The sequence below is a fragment of the Amblyomma mixtum genome, chromosome 5, assembly GCF_055824585.1.
Source record: "Amblyomma mixtum isolate Tamu chromosome 5, ASM5582458v1, whole genome shotgun sequence".
Lineage (NCBI taxonomy): Eukaryota > Metazoa > Arthropoda > Arachnida > Ixodida > Ixodidae > Amblyomma > Amblyomma mixtum.
Window position 1 is genome coordinate 150,695,836 of NC_143016.1, and position 19,432 is coordinate 150,715,267.

The following is a 19,432-nucleotide window of genomic DNA, read 5'->3' on the forward strand; positions in this document are numbered from 1 at the left end:
CACCCACAGCTGGGTCACAAGTCTGGCCGCTGCCTTCATCAGTAGCTACACAGCCGCTGCGGGACTGAGGGTCGAGTTTTAATTTGCGAATTCATGTAGGAGGTCGTGGTCAAGTATTACACCTGAGTAGCCTAATCCTTTTATAGTGAGGAAGTGCATTGCTAGTTCGGGTCACCTAGACCATGCCGCATTTATGCCTTGTTATGCAACACCATCAACACACTTTTTTTTTTATTAGTCCGGTGATGAATTTCGCAATACCGGGATTCGAGCCCCAGTCCTTTTGCACGCGAGACGGATGCTTTACCTCTACGCAATCGCTGCACCCCCAGTACCATCACAGTTACCAATACAGTCAGCCGCAATCTCAAAGTGCCTGCCACTTTCCACTGTGGAATTCACCCTTGGTCATGGCACCAGGTCACCTTGGGTCAAGTACTAATCCGCGACTAACTGAGCATTATACTTCAGCACTTAGCTGAGTGGGCTATATTAAATTTTGCACTGCAGTAACTGGAACAAGATGCACTTAACATATGGGCAACAAGACATTCCCAGTTAAGACAGATTACAGAAATACAACTATATGTTCATTCGTACGTAGGGTTTAACGTCCCGAAGCGGCACATCGGCTGTGAGGAACGCTATAGCGCCGGGCTCCGGATTAAGTTACATTAGCCTTACAAGTTGTACGATCACGTACGAGCTATGGAGACCACAGGTTGACATCACGTACTAACTATGGAGATCACGTATGGAGATCACGTACGAACTGGAGATCACGTACGAACTAACTATGGAGATCACGTACGAACTATGGAGACCACAGGTTGAGTACACAAATTCCAAGACTTTTGAATCAATATCCTGCCATTTCTGAAATACTGTCTGCCAATCCATCACAACACAAAATAAAGAAAACAATGAAACTTATGTACCTTATGGAGTTATAGGTGAAATTTCCATGCATCTTATGTATCCTGCTTTTTTTTTTTGTCGAAATGTAAGTATTATTTTTAAATGTCTAAATGTAATTACGCTATTTCCTATTTTGTCTGATTTATTTTATTTCTGATGTACGGAAGCTGGAATTTTCTTTGTTTGTATTTCAACCTATTGTATCTTTTTTGTCTCTTGCAAATATGTTGTGCATACATGTTTTAAATGCATTGTCTATAACTACACGGTTCTAATCTGTTGTATGTACTTTCTACACGCGTCTTCAAACCCTGCAAATAGTTGCCTCTGCTCACTATATGTGCTCATATAGTGAGCACATATAGTGGTTTCCGCTCTTGTGCTCCCCTGCTAACCAACACCTGAGTGTCGTAATGTGGCCAAAATGCGTATGCTAATTATTTTTGTTCGTCAAGGCATTGAATATGGTAAACTGCACAATGTTGCGGCTGCTGTTTACTCTTAGATTTTGTTAAGGGCAGGTGTATAATTTGGTTTTCGTCACACAGAAGCCACGAAAGTTCTTATTTCCTGGTAGTTATATTCTCTGCTCTTCCTTTGGGAAATCACAAAGGTGAACATTGCACTGGGTGTTATCGGGGGCACAAATGTCCAGAACGCGCAGCCGCTCCCTCAAATGTATCACTGTATCACCAGAGTCAATTAGTGGTTCGATAATGGCACGTGCACCTCGAGCGCCAGGTGCACCCCAGGCCGACGGGACCCTGGCAACCCAAGGGAGAGGGGCCAAAGGTAAAGAGAGAGCTGCTCCGTCTTGTGGAGCAATAGAAAAGAGCAGAAAGAGAAGGGCGCTTCTACGATGAGCGTGTAATTTTTCGAGCTCTTGCTGCCCTCCTAACAAACAGTTTAAAAGTTTCCTGTTTCTTGCAATAAACGAAGTTGAGTTAACAGAACAATCTACTGTCATCAACAATGAGATAAATCAGTTAGTTTCTAAAGTGTCTAGTTTCATTCCAACATGCATTCAGTGGAAGTATGCCTTGCATACAAGGCCGTGCATTCATTTATTGGTTGCCGTCTCTGCGTTTGTTCTGAGTGCATAATTTCTCTCTTTCCTTCTCTTGCGGGCCGGGCAAAACTATTTTACATTCTTTTTAGGCAGCTCAATCGACAACCTTTCCCCTTAATTTCACGCTCCACACTTAAAGGAAGCCAACAGTCAAGGAACATGAGATTCGTGATTGGGTTGTATAATAAGATTTTGAAACATAAAAAACTGTGCAAGGGACACGATACAGTCATGCCTTCATTTGTACTGTATTCCATTTCTCCCACAATTCAGTATTTTAAAATCAATCCAACAGTCGTTGAAGCCGAGGACAGCATCGTGGTTTGGCCTGTTTTGTGTTGCTGATTTTCGACAAAATTAGAGGTGCAACCATTTTTTATTTCGGACACACTTTGATAAAGATCGGAAGAAATTATAACCAGCTACCGTCGCTGAGAACCGAAGCCACGACGCCCGTATTTCGTGGCTGGTTCTCTACCAAGTGAGCAACTGCGACGGGCGTCCAAACGGCTACTTTTGAGTCTCTTTGCGTTGAGCGTATTCTAACTCTCCGAGTGTTCACCAGCGCCACTCTCGACCATATCGGCGGACGTGAAACGCTCTGTTATACCGCAAGTCCCACATTGAAGGCAACTAATTGATGAATGCTGCAGCTGTGGGAGAGCCCTCTAAATCGTCAAGCCTGCCAGAACGACGTCATCAGTCACCTGCGTGAAGTAACTTCTTGGTTATTAAAAATAACGACAAATTTATGGGCTTGGTTTTATCGAAAAGTAGTATTCATACACCTACACCCAACTGAGCATTAATCAGTTCCAATCAGAATGAAGGTGAAGTCTTTAGGCCCCAAAATTTCTGCCGTTCAACAACTTTCGCAGGTGCCGCTGTCGCGCAGCCATTCGACGGGTGCCAGGTGGATAAAGTGAGAGCATGCTTCGAAATAAACATGGAAGCGCTTGCTGAAGAAGTTGAACGACACAATGACCCTGACACCGCCATCGCCATCTTCTGCAGGTACGTCCATTCCCTAAAAATTCTCCGCAATCGTCACGTCATTAAAGTGGCAGCGCTCTGTACCCTACTACGATATTTTGGGCCAGCTCCCATCACCTAGACTTGGCACAGTGAGCGCCGCTGCTTTCTCTTTTCTACAAATCCTTGTCTTATGAAAACCCTCGTCTAATATCTAATTCCGCAGCAAATTTAACGCATCCGAATGGCTTAAATACCTAACAACTTTAGCTGAGGGTCTTCTCCGCGGAGATGACAGGTAAAGCATTAGTATACATTTATGACTACGTGGTACTCGTAATTTGACTAGCAGATAATATATAACTTTCTAATTTTTTCGTGTGGTTTTCATTTTGGTATCAACGGCCATCGTTCGTTTAACATTACAAGATACGAGTTGCAAAGCCTATAGATAAGCTTCCCCGCGAAAAGAATTTGTAACCAATGGTACCGGAACTTGTCTACGGGACAATAATTTGGTGCAGTGCTGGGATCTTTAGGGGCCACAGAGGTTCGGGCGCGGACACCTGAAGAATGTACCGAGAGGGAGAAAAGACTTATTTTTTCAATGCAGCAGAGCCTAGGCAGGAAAGAGGAGGAAACGGCGCTTCGTCACCGAGCTATGGGGAGAGGATTGTTTGTTGTTCAGGCGAGGAGAAAGATAGGAGAAGGCAGAATCTGAAGAGACCGTGTGGGGTCGCTAGGGCTGGGGAGTGCATTCCACACAGTACGAGAACAAAGACCCAGCTCCCTTCCTTTCCTGCACAGCTCCTTCTGCATCGCAACACGAATCTGACCGCAGGCGACATGTCAGCGCTGATCCTAACTTATGGTGGTAAAGGGATACCGCCATGGTGCAGAATTTTCTGCCAGGCAGAGAAGCTGACTTGCGGATTTTCCAACTCATCTAGTCGTCTGCTGGACGAAAATGTCCCTTAATGCTTAACAAAGAGCAATGTCCTGCACCAGACACGTCGCCCTAGTCTGAGCAAGTTTTCTACTCTCTTCTCGACACCAGGCTCTCTCTCTATTTCCCCTAAGCACAACTTGCCCTGTAATTCCTTCGGTTACGTGAGCACCAAATCGGCTCCCTGTTTCCCACGTCACCTTGTCGCCGGCTCCTTCGTACGTAGGAAGCACTGACTGACTTGTACAGAGAGTTGTTTGGATGCGCCAGCGGTTTGAATGGTTCGCGCATTAGCACAACCGGCACAAAAGGGCTTCTTTCGTGACTCCCGTAAATACTTTCAGAGCCAAGACACAGTCCTGCACTGACACCTACGTTACAGCGCGCTGTCCCGACGACATGAAGAAGGAGCTGGCTTTAGAAGAAGCCGCGGCGGCAGCTGTACGTGATACCCTCTGCGCCAACAATGCAGCCCTTCTAATAGGTGAGCACCCCTTCCTTCCCTCTATCGCAAAAAGCTCTCAATGCGCCGTACAGAAGTATTTATCACATGCAGCAATCCATGAAGCAGGCGCCTAAGAAAATGTTCTGCCTGCTGTTGTAATCTGTCGCCTCAGCGGTGAGAGGCACGCTGCACACTAAGCGTAAACTGTTTTGTTTTCTTTCGGAGCTTCCACATCAAGTCACCAGAGAAACAGATGGGGCTGCGCGGAAAAAAGGCTATGTCGGTACAAACTCTATAAGAATTGTCAGCAGGTATGAGGAAACGCGTATCATTTTACGCTGGTGTCATTAGCAGGCGACTGGGTTCTGAGGCAGGGCTACAATAAATCTGTGATGAGTACATTTATTTCGCAAAACTTTGCTGGCCACTGCACATGTGAAACCGTGGTAGACGGAAAAATTTATAAGTTGCCGAAATAAACAGTTTTTACTTTAGCTTCAGCATATTTACGGACGTCTCTCATTCGACTGCTGTTCTCTTCGAGCATTAAAATCAATATGAAAGGTACATCCGAAACAAACATTCACTAGTAATATTCTTCCGTGATGTAGACGGCGTGTGGTCAGCCCGAGGCCTTTGTCCGTAGGGAGTTGTTTTTTTTGTGTGTGTGTATGAATTTGAGCCCGCAGTACTGCACCTCGGCTGTGACAATAACACCAACTGCGCTGTTTGGTCACGAGGGCCAGCACAGCCGTCGTTCTTGACCAGCCTCGATATAAAACTGAGATAGAAGATTCGATGTAAGCAGCTTCAAGCAACGAAAACAGTGTACATTGAGGGCAGCTGCTCCATCCAATCCTTGCTCTCACTAAATATTTGATATCTGGCTTTTTCTGGGTACGTTGAGGTTTCTTCAACAGTAAAATACGTATTTATTGGCGACAAAAAAAAAATAGATTTTTAAACCTTCACGCCAGTCGATTGGAGCGTGTGTCATCCTTACCGAAAATGACAAGTTGCCATCGTTTTGAAGTGAATTGAGGTGTAGCTTGTCCTCGGGAATCATGACTCCAGAATCGGTGCTGACGCACAAAGTTCAGGTACTTGCGAAATCAGCCGATCGGGGTGGCACCTGTATTTCGTTTTTTTTTGTCTTTTTCTTGCTTACAATAGCTTCATTTTCGGACGAGTGGCCTCTGTGGTCAGAACGCGGTGCCTTATCAATATAGACCAACTACTATTCTCAACACTATAGCTAAACAGTCTAATTGGTTATACCTTTTTTAGAGGCAACAGCGCTGGTCCTGTGTGTCCTCTCTTTTCAGTTCTCTTATTCGCTCTATTGCTAATTAATACTACTGTGCCTGTATTCGTGCAGCAGGCTGGAACGGCTGAATGGGATCTTGATTTTCATAGAGCGCTCAGATCGCTTCTAGCGTGCAGAGCGAATTGATAAAACCGAGCTACGGCCATGATAAACTGCAAACACAGAAAAACAAGCAAAGCTTCGCAACAGTGTCACAAAAGCGTTTTATTTATTTATTTTTTGCTCTAGGAAAGGAAATAAACTGATTTCTTCATATATGCTGCTACGCGAATGCAAAACCGAACCGAAGTCCTTGCCCACCGAGTTCGCATTTGGTCGAACCATGCATCATGCTTGGGTAAACCTCGAGGAAGATATTGCAATATCTGTGGGTTTTCAAGGATCTTGCGATGTTTGTGGGTTTTTGCCAAGTTAAATTAAGAAATAGAAATAAATCGAAGAAATATCCGCGACTGCGATTCTAACCTGCGGTTGTGCGAACAGATAAAGTTCGTTGGCCACTCCGCGAGCGCAGTTTCCTATCTCCACAGCCGAACACGTGTCTTGTTAAACTGCAACATACTCCCGCGCTGTGCATTCCACATTGTTTTCATCAACTAATACTACTGTCAAACTAGCGTTCGCTCTCTGACTTATGCGGTGGTAGTGACAGAGAGGTGTACGCTGCATGCGCTAGGCGTGGACAACGCTGAGAGAGACACACGACACTAAGCAATACGCGATGGCGTTGACAACTTTGATGCAGAAACGCGGCCCACTGGGGCATAAGCCGCCCGCTGCGACTAGGGAGCGCGTCGCAAATAGCCTCAAACCCTCTTTGTGGCGATACACGGCACCACTTTCAAGAAATAAGTGGAAAGGGTTCGGTCGTTGTGCATTCTGCCTGCAACCCCGTCGCGCGCATTTCTGCAAAGGTGGAACATTACGTCTCCCCCTGAACATGATAACGCCTATTTACCGCAGAGTTTCGCAATGCGCGCCCGTGCTCATCCCGCCCGCCGCGCCCGCATGCGACCGTGGAACATGGACACAAGATGCCGATGGTAGTGAAAGTTCCAAAGCACGCAACGGAGCGTTTCACATGCAGTTCGATTTCGCTAGCAAGATACGCTCCATCCAGGCCACCCTCGAGAGAGGAAGAAATGAAAGCACTGCAAGTTTGTTTCATGGTTTATGGGGACTTAACGTCCCAAAGCGACTCAGGCTATGAGGGACGCCGTAGTGAAGGGCTCCGGAAATTTCGACCACTTGGGGTTCTTTAACTTGCACTGGCATCGCACAGTACACGGGCTTCTAGAACTTCGCCTCCATAGAAATTCGACCACCGCGGCCGGGATCCAACCCGCCTCTTTCGGGTCAGCAGCCGAGCGCCGTAACGAGTGAGCCACCGCGGCGGCCGTCAAAGCACTGCAAGTAATTAACTAACTACTTTTTCGCGGTATCGCCATCAGCATCTGAAACGAAGCGAAGGCGCACGGAACAGCGAGGTGAAAAATATCTTATTGATGCCTGCCAGTGTGAAAACTTCATTAAGAACACTGAAAAAAGAACACAACCTCGTCAGTATTTACTTGCGCTTTCTTGCAGTGGGTGTTCTGGCAGCGCGGCCAGCCACCGGCAGCCTGAATTACGCTCTCCATCCTCAAAGGCACAGGAGCAAACAGCCACTGAAAGCAGTGTTTTCCATAAGGCGCCGCTGCTCCTTTTGTATCGCTCCCCACAATTTCTCTGTTGGGGCTAAGTCCAAAGGGAGCTCGGAAAGGTTGACTTTCATATGGCCCAAAACGCGTTCGATGATGTTTAGGTATGCACCTTTTGGGCACAACGCGCGGCACACGAGGCCACACTCCTCCAAAAGGCTTCCCGCAACCTTAATTGGCTGTATGTGCAGGCGATATAACCTGTTCGAACTGGCAGTATCCATCCTGGTACTCTCCGTTAAGAGCATACGGAATCATCTCTTGGTACAAAAATGCGCAGCTGACGGCGCTGCCGAATTTTCCATCAGTTTTGTACAATAGCTTGACATTTTTGGAAAGCGCTAAAACAGCACGGACAAAGAAGGAACCGACAAGGCCGAGCGCTACTTCGAACTGCTTATTTCATGAAACCGCAAGTGCTTTATACAGTGGTCAAAGGCTACTATGACACGGCAGAACACACTGTACGTGCGCGATGAAAAAGTGTAGCTGCCGAGACTGCCGAGACTGACAGAACCAGAAGACATGTGCAAGATTACGTTGATACAGTGAAGAATGCGAGTTCTTTTTGTGACAATGAAATGGATGGAGCGCTGACACAGGTGCTCCCCAGTAATGCTATTTTCTGTGCTTCGATAATCTCTCGGGTGAGTTGATCACGACTATGTCCGATCATACATATAGCACTAATTTAACAATGAAGCAAAGTTCCGGCATTACTGCACTGAATGCCTAGGTTGCTTCCGGACGAATTTCTAAAACATTATTATTGTGCTGGCGTAGCCGGTCGTTGAGACAACAGCCTCTTTGTTCAACATACGTTTTACCCCAAGCGAGAGGGATGCAGTAAACAATACAATAAATACAGTCGACGTACGCGGTTTGGTGTTTGATGCCACATGTTTGTTTGACCGAGGAGTAGGGCTTAATCAGCTTGCAAAGCTTGTGACGCTTATGAGGAGCCGTAAACACAACTCTCATGTTGTGTTTACGTATCGCGCTGTTTACCTTGTGTTTACGTATCGTTCACGTATCTCGCTTTCATGTGCGTGGCGGTGGTGTACACCGGCTAAAACTGTGCTGTCGCACGGTATTTCGTACTTACCAATGGTAAACCGCCAATTTTTTTTTTATCGATTTCGGTGGTCTCGCTGCCACCCACTAACCCCAACTATGGGTAACTCCTTCACGACCATATTGTGATGTTTCAAACATGCTTGCAGTGTGAAATGACTTCCCATAATTTCGCATTCTATTCAAGAATGTACTGGCCTCTTGCTAATGAAGGAACGACCTGATATTGCCCGCCATGAAATGAGGAAACTGCTTCCAAAGCTTTTGTTATTTTGTTATCCCGCTGTCTTATCGGCCGCATCCCCAGCTGTTGCCGCCAACGGGCGGCAGCAGCGCCACCGCATTTTCTTCACGTCACAAGTCGCCGTTAGTGTGCATGACCAAAGCGTTACTGGACTAGACGGTATGCCTGCATGTGTGCGGGTGGGTTAATTCTTCATCTCCTTGACCTTTAGTGCATATCTCTCGTATCATGCGTTTCTTTCGAAGCGCAGAAAAAGCAACCATTCCATACGGGTTCCAGGGTCAAATTAATTCTCACCTCCCCCTGTTCCCCAACACCCTCCGAAGCATGCTCGTGGCATTTTCCTCATGCAAAATCTTCGGCTTACGCTTCATTAAAAAACCTTGTGTGTCCTTGAAATGTATGCATGCCTGAATAACCTCTGTCGCTTATTTTTTTGCAGAGCTTGCTGTTATCGAGGAGTGTTGGAGTTTAGAAGCGTTCGCGAACTGCTCCGAAAGCCGCCTCCTTTTTGACCGGATTGCGGACGGATCGAAGTAGGACCTTCTTTTTTTTCGCCTTATTTCTTTGCGAAGGGTTAATTAACGCCTGGTATCGCAGCGGTAGTTTTTCTGAAGTAAGAAGGAATTTATTAAACAATAGAATTCAAATAACAGTGCCACCACAGACCGTCGCCAGACAGCTGGGCTATCAGAATTTGTGTTTCATTGAGGATGTTAATAGGAGTTGCCTCGACTTAACACAAAAACAAAATTCAAATTTCTTTTCGTCACACACAATTCATTGAAGCCAATTAAAAAAGCGCATTTTTGTTTCTTAATTTAAAACAGAGAGAGGATTGTTTTTTTAGATAATTTCGTTCAACTTAGGAGACTAAATGTAGAAGCCAGTTTCTAGATCTACTCCGAAGAGCTTTAGTGACAGACCTCACTGGCAGATATATTCTTCGTGTGGGCACTGAACGCTTTCATTACGTCGGAAACTACAGTCAGGCGAGCTGCAATGAAAAATAATTTGCCCACCACCGTATCATTACAGTTAAACTCCTTTTAGGCGCTTCGTACAAACACGGTGTACTCATTAAACATTTTTTATCCGAGAGTTTGCTGCACTTATATGTGATATCTTTCTTAGCACTCTTCTTGCCCAACGTAGGCTGTTTTTTATTATAGTATATAGTGATAGCAGTAAATAATATTTCAGAAAACAGTGAAGTGGGTAGCACGTCGTCCGTCATTTCTGCCTAGCAAGATTTTGCCACCTGCAAAACATTAATTTTCTTATTTTTTGTGCCAGTGTGCATCTTCAAAACAACGCTTTTCGACGATCTCTCCTGTGTTTACCTGAAAAACCCTTGCATTTATATTGCAACATTTGAATCCGCTGTGACACTTTGTACGACATTCAGCAGTGAATAATTTCTCATTTTTTGTGGCAGTGTGCATCTCCAAAACAGAAAGCTTTTCGATGATTCCTCATGTGTTTACGTGACAAATCCTCGTACTTTATATAGTAACATTTGGATCCGCTGTGACACATCGTACGACATTTTGCGCATTTATTTAAATTTTTACTCCCTGGTATTTTGCGCTTGAAAACTAACAAATTTTATTCTTTGAGGTATGGTTGTACTATCAAGGCGAAAAAATATTTTGCTTTCTATGGGGAAAACATGGCGCCTGAAAGGGATAGATTTTAATGCCTGAGTTGCTGCCAATTCCATCAATATTCATTTCCAGATTGCTGTGCCGTTAAATTTGACAAATCTACGAGCTTTAACTCCTGAATCAATAGCAAGAGCTGGCCCTAGATTCCTCATGCCCCGGTGTCACAATCCGACAATCACAATCCCGCCCCGGTGTCACAATCCCGCAGCTTACCTCAGGATGTCGCTCCGTGGAATGTACCTTTCGAGCTGGCCATATTTATGACCTAGTATTAAGCCATAGCGCAGGCGTCCCGGTATTGGCCGCAATGTTGGCCGTGAGTGAGAAATCCCGGATTGGTCGACTGGCGTGGCGGAACTGTGTGGTGAAATGGCGGTGGCATGAGACGGCTGCCAGAACTTAGACGCATTGCGGAGCGCCGTTGCGTGAAGAGGTGGCGCACTAGATGTGGCCTACTCTTGCAGCTCTAGGGCAGGCAGTGGAAAGCGCGAGCCACTTCCGTCCCGACTATTTGGAGAAAACTCCGCTGAAGGCGTAACTCCGTGCACCATCCATTGCGAACGTAACTGAAGGAGAAGTTGGCGCTAGCGTCTGTAGTAAATAACAAGATCTAACCTCAAGAAAGTTCCGAATGAAGAAATGGTCGCGCGCTATCTCTCTCAGTCTTCATCCTTTTTGAATTTCTAACTCGCGAGGCCGTTGCAACGGCCTCGCATAATTTGCGTGTTTCGCGAACTCCGTCAGTCGCGTCATCTCGAGCAGTGTCGCCTGCTTTGAGGCGACGGTCAGAGACACTTTGGTGCCGTGTTCTTTCATGTGTTAATGATGTCGGTGCTGCGGCAGCTACAGTGGCGTTTTTTTTTTTTGGCGGGGGGGGGGGGGGGGGGGGGCTAGTGACCTGCGGAACTGCGAAGAGTGGAGCTAGACCCGCGCGGATACGACGGGAACCGCTACCTGCGCTCGCTTTCTCGGGAGCCACCGCTCATTTCGGTATCGTGGGTCATGAAATAAGTTTTAGTCATTACTGTAAACGCAGCAGTCATCGGGTTTTGTTCGCAAAGAGTCGGCACATCGTGGGGACCGATTACGCAACTGTATGTTAACTGAATTTTATTAGTGTCGCATATATCAACATGGAAGGCCATTGCGTAATAGTGACTTGCTTTCACGCGTTTACATAACTACTAAACAATTTTTTTTGCAATTATCATGGATTGTAAGGTACATCAAGCGTGCATTAAATTGCATGCACTCTCTCTGCACGGATTGATCCATTTGTATTGCGTGAACAACATGCAGGAATCCACGAACCTGTATTGCGTGAATGATGTACGAAATTATGTATGTCAGCTGCGCCGCTTTAGATAAACTTCACGCGTCCGGTGCCTCGACATGCATTATCGGCATTTGCGCAGAATGCTGTAAGGTAGAAATATAGTGTATTTTTAGAAATATCTCTTTGAGGCAGAAAGTAACGGGAAGAATAGATGTCTCAATAAAGCCATGAAAAACAATTCGTTGGAGGCCCTTAGATATCTCTTAAGTGCGGGAAGGCGAAAGCCGTTCGCGACTCATTGCACGGATTTGAATTTGCCGCGCTTGTATTCATTTCAAGACAGAGGAGTGAAGCGTGGCGGAAGGCAGCGGTGACGTCACGCTGGTCATGCGCAGCGCGTCAGTAGTTGTTGCTTAGCGGCGGACCACACTGCTTCGACGTCCTTTCGTCTGATGTGATATCATCATCCAGTTTTGGTCGTTTTTGAGCAATTTTTACTCAAATTATACATCTTTCGGTGATCTTAAGTACTAATTACGCTAATTACACATTTTTCAATCTAATTTGACACATATCCGGCGTTTTTTCGGCCAATCAGCGATAATTTTCACAATGCTGTCACGACTTCCGGTGGATGTTACGTCACACCGTTACCTTCGCTATATCGGCGCATTTCGTTGTTGTTTTTTCGCTATAATTAGCTATAATTAATTAAGTATTCGCTCTACAGCCATCAAACTTGCAGTCGGGTTGCATTTTGTCCCTCTATCTCATGCTACCATTCGTTTTATCCAATCCTTATTAGTTGCCGCGTTATTCGTGGAAGACAGCGTTACACCGGCCGTGACCTCGGCCAGGAGTATGAGCCATAAAAAGCTGTCGCCTTAAAATGCGTTCTCTGTTCTCCATACATTGGCCAGGCACTGCGGTTGCCTTATTGACCAGCAGCGCAACCAATTTCAACATGCCACAACATCAAAGAAAGGGTGTGCTTAGGGGTGTACCCAAGCAAAGCGCGGCGCGCGGCTGCGCGCAGCAGGTGGACTATGATACATCCGCCTACCTCCCCTAACGAGTTCGATTTTGGACCAGTCCGCGCGTGAAGCAGATGCATTGCGGATACCCCCCGCGACCGCGTGTTTCGCTCGTCCGTTGTCTTGGAAATAGCTCGTACGCCATTCGCTATGAAGCTAACTGGAAGAGGTTGGCGCTACCGTCTGTAATTCGAGGTCCTGGAAGGTATAGGAAGTCCCCCCCCCCCCCTCCCCTGAGCTGGGGCCTGCGCCGGAAAGAGTTCATGTCTCCGAATTGAAACGCAGAGCACTCCAGGCCGCTGAAGGAAGCCATTAAAGATATCGCGTCATACCCTAAGGGTGGAATTTCAGTCTCGTCCTATTCTTTTCTTTAACAGGTTGGCACTTAACCCGCAAATGGATTGCACCGATTAATGATGAATCTCGCCGTTAAAGGGTTGGTGGTAGATTCCACCACGCTCCACCGGTAGCTGTTCATACGGTTAGGCGTGCTCGAAGCGCAATGGCAGATACTCCGTATGCGTAGGTGTAACGTTAAGAGATCGGAAGAGGGCGGAGTGGGTGAGGGAACAAACACGGGTTAATGACATCTTAGTCGAAATCAAAAGGGATAAATGGGCTTGGGCAAGGCATATAATGCGAAGGCAAGATAACCGCTGGTTCTTAAGGGTAACGCAATGGATTCCAAGAGAAAGCAAACGTAGCAGGGGACGGCAGAAAGTTTGGTGGGCGGATCAGATTAAGAAGTTTGCGGGTATACAGTGGCGGCAACTGACAAAGGACAGGGTTAATTGTAGAGACATGGGAGAGGCCTTTGTCCTGCAGTGGGTGTAGTCAGGCTGATGATGATGATGATGATGGTGGTGGTGATGATGTATGCGTCTCGCTGATCTGCCTGGCATGCGTGGGGTGGCGCGGGAGAGGTATTGGGCTCGTAGCTGAGATCTCCCATTTTTCTTTTCGGTTCCCGGCGGTGGACTGCGAGGATGGCTGCCTCGATGCAACATTTTTGAGGAACGAGCTATGAGCATGTCGAGCTGCAAAACAGTAGCGGATCCTCTGCGGACGCTGCACTTTAATCTAAGTGTCCAAAGCGAGAGAGGGCATGAAAATTTCTGCGGCACGTAAGCATTCAATAACAAATCAAGGATCGCCGCCGTGGTGGCTCAGTGGTTATGGTGCTCGGCTGCTGACCCGAAAGACGCGGTTTCGATCCCGGCCGCATCGGTTGAATGTGCAATGTCAGTGCACGTTAAAGAACCCCAGCTGGTCTAAATTTCCGGAGCCCTCCACTACGGCGTCTCTCATAGCCTTAGTCGCTTTGGGAGGTTAAACCCCGTAAAACAAACTAAACAAATCAAGGATCGCGGCTATGAGTTCTGGAACTGCAAACACATTTTTGCTTTATCGCACGAGGGCCATAGAGAAAACGCCATACAGCATACAGCAAACGAGCGTCTTTGCAGGAAATCTGATCACGTATCAGCAAAGCTGGGACGATTCGGGCCTGCTTCGCAAAGAGAACATGTGGATTAACTTACCATATGAAGAGCACGGGACCCGTCTATACTGCGAACAGTTTCTTAACGGGGAAAAGTTACCTACAGTATAAACATCCGATAGTAAAAATTACAGGAGTCCTTGTGACTGGAAGACGCGTTTTTCGTTCCAGTGAATTCCCGGAAAACATGCAGCCTAGGCCATTATGCTATTTCGAAAACATGCCCTGAAATTTCTTGTTGAGAGTTCTGAGCGAAGATGCCAATTTTATGGAGGCTGCTCATTGACCACTGATGTTATGCACAAATTTATTGAGCTTTTGCTCTCCTCCGTTACAGAATGAAGACTGCATTGCGCACGTGCGTCGAAAAAGCTCGAAACAAGGCGAAAGAGTGTGCAGGGGTCGACATCCAGCCAGCTCTAAAGTTCGTCGACGCCTACTTTACTAAGGTGTATTCACTCTATACCGGCAACAAAGCTGCGCAAGCTGGCTCCAGCTTTCCAGCCATCTTGTCCATCGTCGTGGCCTTGACTTTTTCCTCTAGACTAGCCCTGACTATTTAGCTCCTGCAGTGACCGCTTTAAAAGCAGTCGTGGTTCAAGGCGCATGGGCATGGCTCTGTGGGCCGCAGGTCTTTGAAGGACGAACTGCGCAGAAGATCCATCCAAAGAACATCCTCCATGTTTGTTCACCTTTCAATTTGAGTGCAATAATCTTGACTGTACATTCCTAACAAGTGACAAAAATTCAAACAATCGAAAGTTACTGACAACAAAATTCATGCGCAGTTTTCAGTATTTGTTAACGGAGGGTACAATGACGGCAAAAACCTTTCCGGAAAATGCTATTAGGAGTCATTTTTCGTCCATAATTCGGATTATGCAGCAGATCTGGTCAATTCTGGACGCCATGCATTGATGTTTCCTACAAAGACATTACGTGAAGTCCTTCCAAATCAGGAGATGCTGCAATTAATAACAACGATATGTCATTAAATCTTTCCTCAGTTAGAATTCTTGGAACAAAGCTCTACAAGCACGCAGCAAGCGACCAAGATCTTCAAAAATATGCGACGCCAGTGGCCGTCAATAACAGTAATCTGCATTGCTCGTGGTGTTCCTGTTCAAATGTACGCATTCATGCCCATACCCTTTGACTTCTGTACACACCTCTCTGACACTGTTCTCGGCATTTTACCCTCTTTGCCGGACAAAAACAGCAAGGTTGACAAGAACGTAAAGTGCAATGACAGGCGGGATCATTGACTACTAGTTGACGTTTTTTTTATTTTACTTATGTATGATATTGCGGTAGTTAAGTGTCATTTACAATTGCATTGTTGTAGCAGGTATCCAAATATTATACCTTAGCAAAATAAAAAAGCGAGCTGTTCTTGTCATTCGTGGTTGTGTCTTGTTTTCATCGCACAAGCAGACGAATTATTTTTTACACTGCTCATTGTTGGTGCCATACATATCATTTTTTCCGTTCTCTTAATAGCTGAAGCTTGAATTTAAAACTAGGCCGCTAGGCGCGTATTTTATTTTAGATTCCGCTGGTAATTGTTGAGACTGATAATAATAATAATAATAGTAATAACAATATTATTTATTATTATTATAACGGTTTTATTTTGTCAAATTTCTCACAAAGCATCGTCGAACCACTTAAGCACTGTTGTGCTTATCTGCAGCACCACCACCTTGTATAATGCACCTATTCTTGTGATACCTTCCGTGGAGCTAAATCAGTGGTTTTACATTATTTCTGTTACAGAGTATTACAAAAAGGTGCGGCATGTTTCCTTCGTCACTCTACGAACAGGGGGACATCTATCAGTAAATAACACAGTAAATATACAAATATACACTGTGCGCCTCAGACGAGGGAAAATTCGATAAATATACAAAGTAAGTAACAAAGTAAACAATGTGTAAGTGTCCAACGTTAAGTGTTCCAATTAATGTTAAAACAATGTTAAAATTAAGGCAGAGCCCTTCCGAGCAAATGGTCGAATAGGGAGGGCGAAAGCACGTTCTAAACAACCACCCTGATGTTTGGGTCCGAAGCGGCCATTCCAGAACAGCTTGTTCAAGGTCACTAGGTGTCCGCTTGCGTTCTCCGCTTAACGGCCGGAAAATCTTTAGACACGATGGCTCATCTCCTACCTAACACTTCTCTTTTTCCGGCTGTCTTCTAGCTTCAGTGAAGTCCCTTACCCTTGAATCCTTATGCAGTGCTAAGAAACAGAACACCGTAGGAATACATCATCATAAACGATGATCACTGACTGGTTAAATTCGAGCAGCAACGCTTCAATTTATGCGAGGCGGAGTATCACATGACCAGACTGAGGAACTTGAAACTAGAAAGCGCATCCAGCAACACCACCAAAACTTGCACCGTCAAAGGAGACCACGTGATAAACATAAACACATGCCAGAAATATAGTGCAATGTTTGGGGGAATCCCCCAAAGTGAATAGAATGGTATTAAGGGCGAAATTACTCATTAGAATCCACCCAAGCGCAGCCTCGCTCTGAAAGTTCGTGGCTGAATAGATATTCGTCTGATTCCGGGTTTCGAACCTGAGGCCACAGAGTGATCTGGTGAGTCGCTCTACCAACTGAACTGGCCTACACGGCTAGCATATGGTAGGGTGAGGGCGAATTATCAAAACTTTAAGTGGGAGCGTTGTCGGCGCCTAGCGCTCTGTGGAAGGTGCGTAAGCTTTGATTTTGTAGCCGTGTGGCTGGTTTGCGTTTGGATGCATACTAATGAGTATTCACTCCCGTAATCCATGGCAGTATGTAATATGCATGTGCAAGGAGCTGAGGGAGCACCGGCAAAGTGCAGGTAAGTTTGCTAAAGCAGATCATAGCAAAAGCACAGTCAAACAGCGGTAGCAAAAACAACGCCATTTCGAAAAGTTCATTAAAAAAATTCACAGGACAGTTACCTCTGGATAACTGTGCATTCATCCAAAGCTGAATGCATAGCTGCGGTATTTATACCTTACAGTATGTTGTGGTACAGAATGTGAGAGCGACCTCACTTCTGTGCAGTTCTAGGGCACTCTTTCTAGCTGCGCTGCTCTAGAAACGCAGCGCCACTGGTGATCCTCTTCTGAGGTGGCGCGTTTTGCAGCAGCTGCCGCAAGTGCACAGTGCTACATTTCTCTGCTCTCGCTTCACTATTCCTTCAGCTTGCATGGTAACTACGCTTTGGATGGTTATATACTAAACCTCAGCCATTCACTGTAAGATGTGCCCTCTATACGAGGCGCTTTCGATCCCCCTGGCCACAGCTGCTCGTATTTGCGCGTCAGAAACCTGGATTTGCGCAGTGGACGCCATCTCCCCGAGCTCACCCCACCGACTGCCACAATAAGCATGCAATCCCCGGACACATCGCCCGCTACGGAATTTCCAGCTCCCCCCTTGGTCTTAACCAAAATCCGCCATCCGCCTATTTTTAACGGCGAAGACAAGACGGATGTTGAAGATTGGCTCGATGAATACGAAAGGTGCAGCAAGTATAACCGGTGGGATGCTAGCATAATGCTTGCAAACATCATCTTCTATATCGCGGGAATGTGAAGACCTGGTTTACCAACCACGAACAGGAGATGTCTACTTAGAACATCTGCAAACAAAAACTTCAGGACTTGTTCGGCAAGCCAATTGGGGGAACTCTAGCAGCCAAAAACAACCTGGCTGCTCGCGCTCAATCGTCAACCGAATCATACCTCGCCTACATACAGGACGTCCTCGCCCTGTGTCGAAAGGTGAACACCTCCCTAACCGAAGGTGGTAAATCGGGCCATATACTTAAGGGTATCGCCGATGACGCCTTCAGTATCCTTCTCGGCAAAGACTGATCTACGGTGGACTCAGTCCTGCAAGTGTGTCGCTGTTTCGAACAGGCGAAGCAGCGCCGCATCGTTCATCGGTTTGCGCGCCTTCCCAACACGGCGACTACATCCTCATGTGACGATCTTCCCACTTTGCCGCTGCCTTCAAATCAGAATAACCTCACTGCCATTGTCCGCAGGGAAATCGAGGCCTTGACTCTTGTTACACTTACAGCACCTCCTGCAGAGGCCACAATAGCTATGATACAGGCTGTTGTCCACCAAGAATTCGCTAATGTGGGCCTCGTTTCCAATCCTACCATGCCACCCCTGCACCACAGCCAATACCAGTGGTTTCTGGTGCTACCACAACCCCGCCCTAAACACCGCGTTACCCTGCCCGCTGTTCTGCGGAGTGGCGCACATCTGACAACAGGCCTATTTGCTACGTCTCCTGTCGGGCTGGCCATACGTCCCGCTATTGCCGCAGCCGCCCGGCTTCCCCCTCTCGCCCCTACTACAGCCCCGTCCGCCACGACTATTATGCACCACGGCGCGTTTCTGTCACCCATCACAGCTTCGTACCGAGAACATTCAGCAATTCCGTCGACCTAGCCGTTCGCCATCGCAAAAAGCCCATCGTTCCCGATCACCTACTCCTCGCCGCAGCTTGTCCCGAACGTACCAAGACCCCTACTCGAGGAACTAGGCAACGCAGCGCCCGGACGTGACGCTGCGTTACCACCGCGGACAGCCAACTGTGTTTCGACCATCGCACCACGCCGGCCGCAACCTGATCAATGTCCTCGTAGATAGAGTCCCTGTGCCCACTCTCATTGACACTGGAGCCCATATTTCAGTCCTTAGTTCGTCGTTCCGCCAGAGCCTCAAAAAACTTCTTGCGCCCACTAACACCTCTACAGTTCTTGTTGCTGATGGAAACACTGCTACATCATCGGAATGTGCACTGCGCGCGTTAGCATCGCCGGCCACCACGTCCCTGTGCTCTTCGCCATCCTTACTACTTCTCCTCAAGACGTCATTTTAGGCGTAGGCTTTTTAACAGCCCATTCAGCTCTCATCGACTGTTCCTCCGGACTTCTGCGCCTAGCCCTGCCCCATTGTGTTCACGACCCTAGTGCTGACCATTTCCAGCCTCGCCTCCGCTCCAGTACATTTACTCGCCTACCTCCCGAGGCGGCAGTACACGTGCCTATGTCTCCTTTTGCCTCCCTTCCTGACGGCGACTACGTTGTCAACCCCATCACCGACGTCACTCTACACCACAACATCGCCCTACCTCATAACATTGTAGATGTCGAGAACAACCTCACCTACATTCCCGTACTAAACTTCAGCATGTCTTCGCAAGTTCTCCCGGAGGGCATTTTCCTTCCCGAGCTGTC

At 46.8% G+C, this 19,432-nt stretch overlaps 1 protein-coding gene across 2 annotated transcripts in view; it reads left to right on the forward strand.

Annotated features, from left to right (window-relative positions):
• Positions 1-15,572, forward strand: part of LOC149344147 (uncharacterized) — a 37,403-nt gene extending 21,831 nt beyond the window's left edge. The window contains exons 2-5 of one of the 2 annotated variants that reach the window (XM_089542558.1): positions 2,866-3,001; positions 4,250-4,389; positions 9,138-9,231; positions 14,511-15,572. In XM_089542558.1, the coding sequence (XP_089398684.1) occupies positions 2,866-3,001; positions 4,250-4,389; positions 9,138-9,231; positions 14,511-14,736 (596 nt within the window). In that variant the 3' untranslated portion in view covers positions 14,737-15,572. The remainder of the gene's footprint in view (positions 1-2,865; positions 3,002-4,249; positions 4,390-9,137; positions 9,232-14,510) is intronic. The other variant, XM_089542559.1, reaches the window with a different exon arrangement.
• The last annotated feature ends 3,860 nt before the right edge of the window (positions 15,573-19,432 follow it).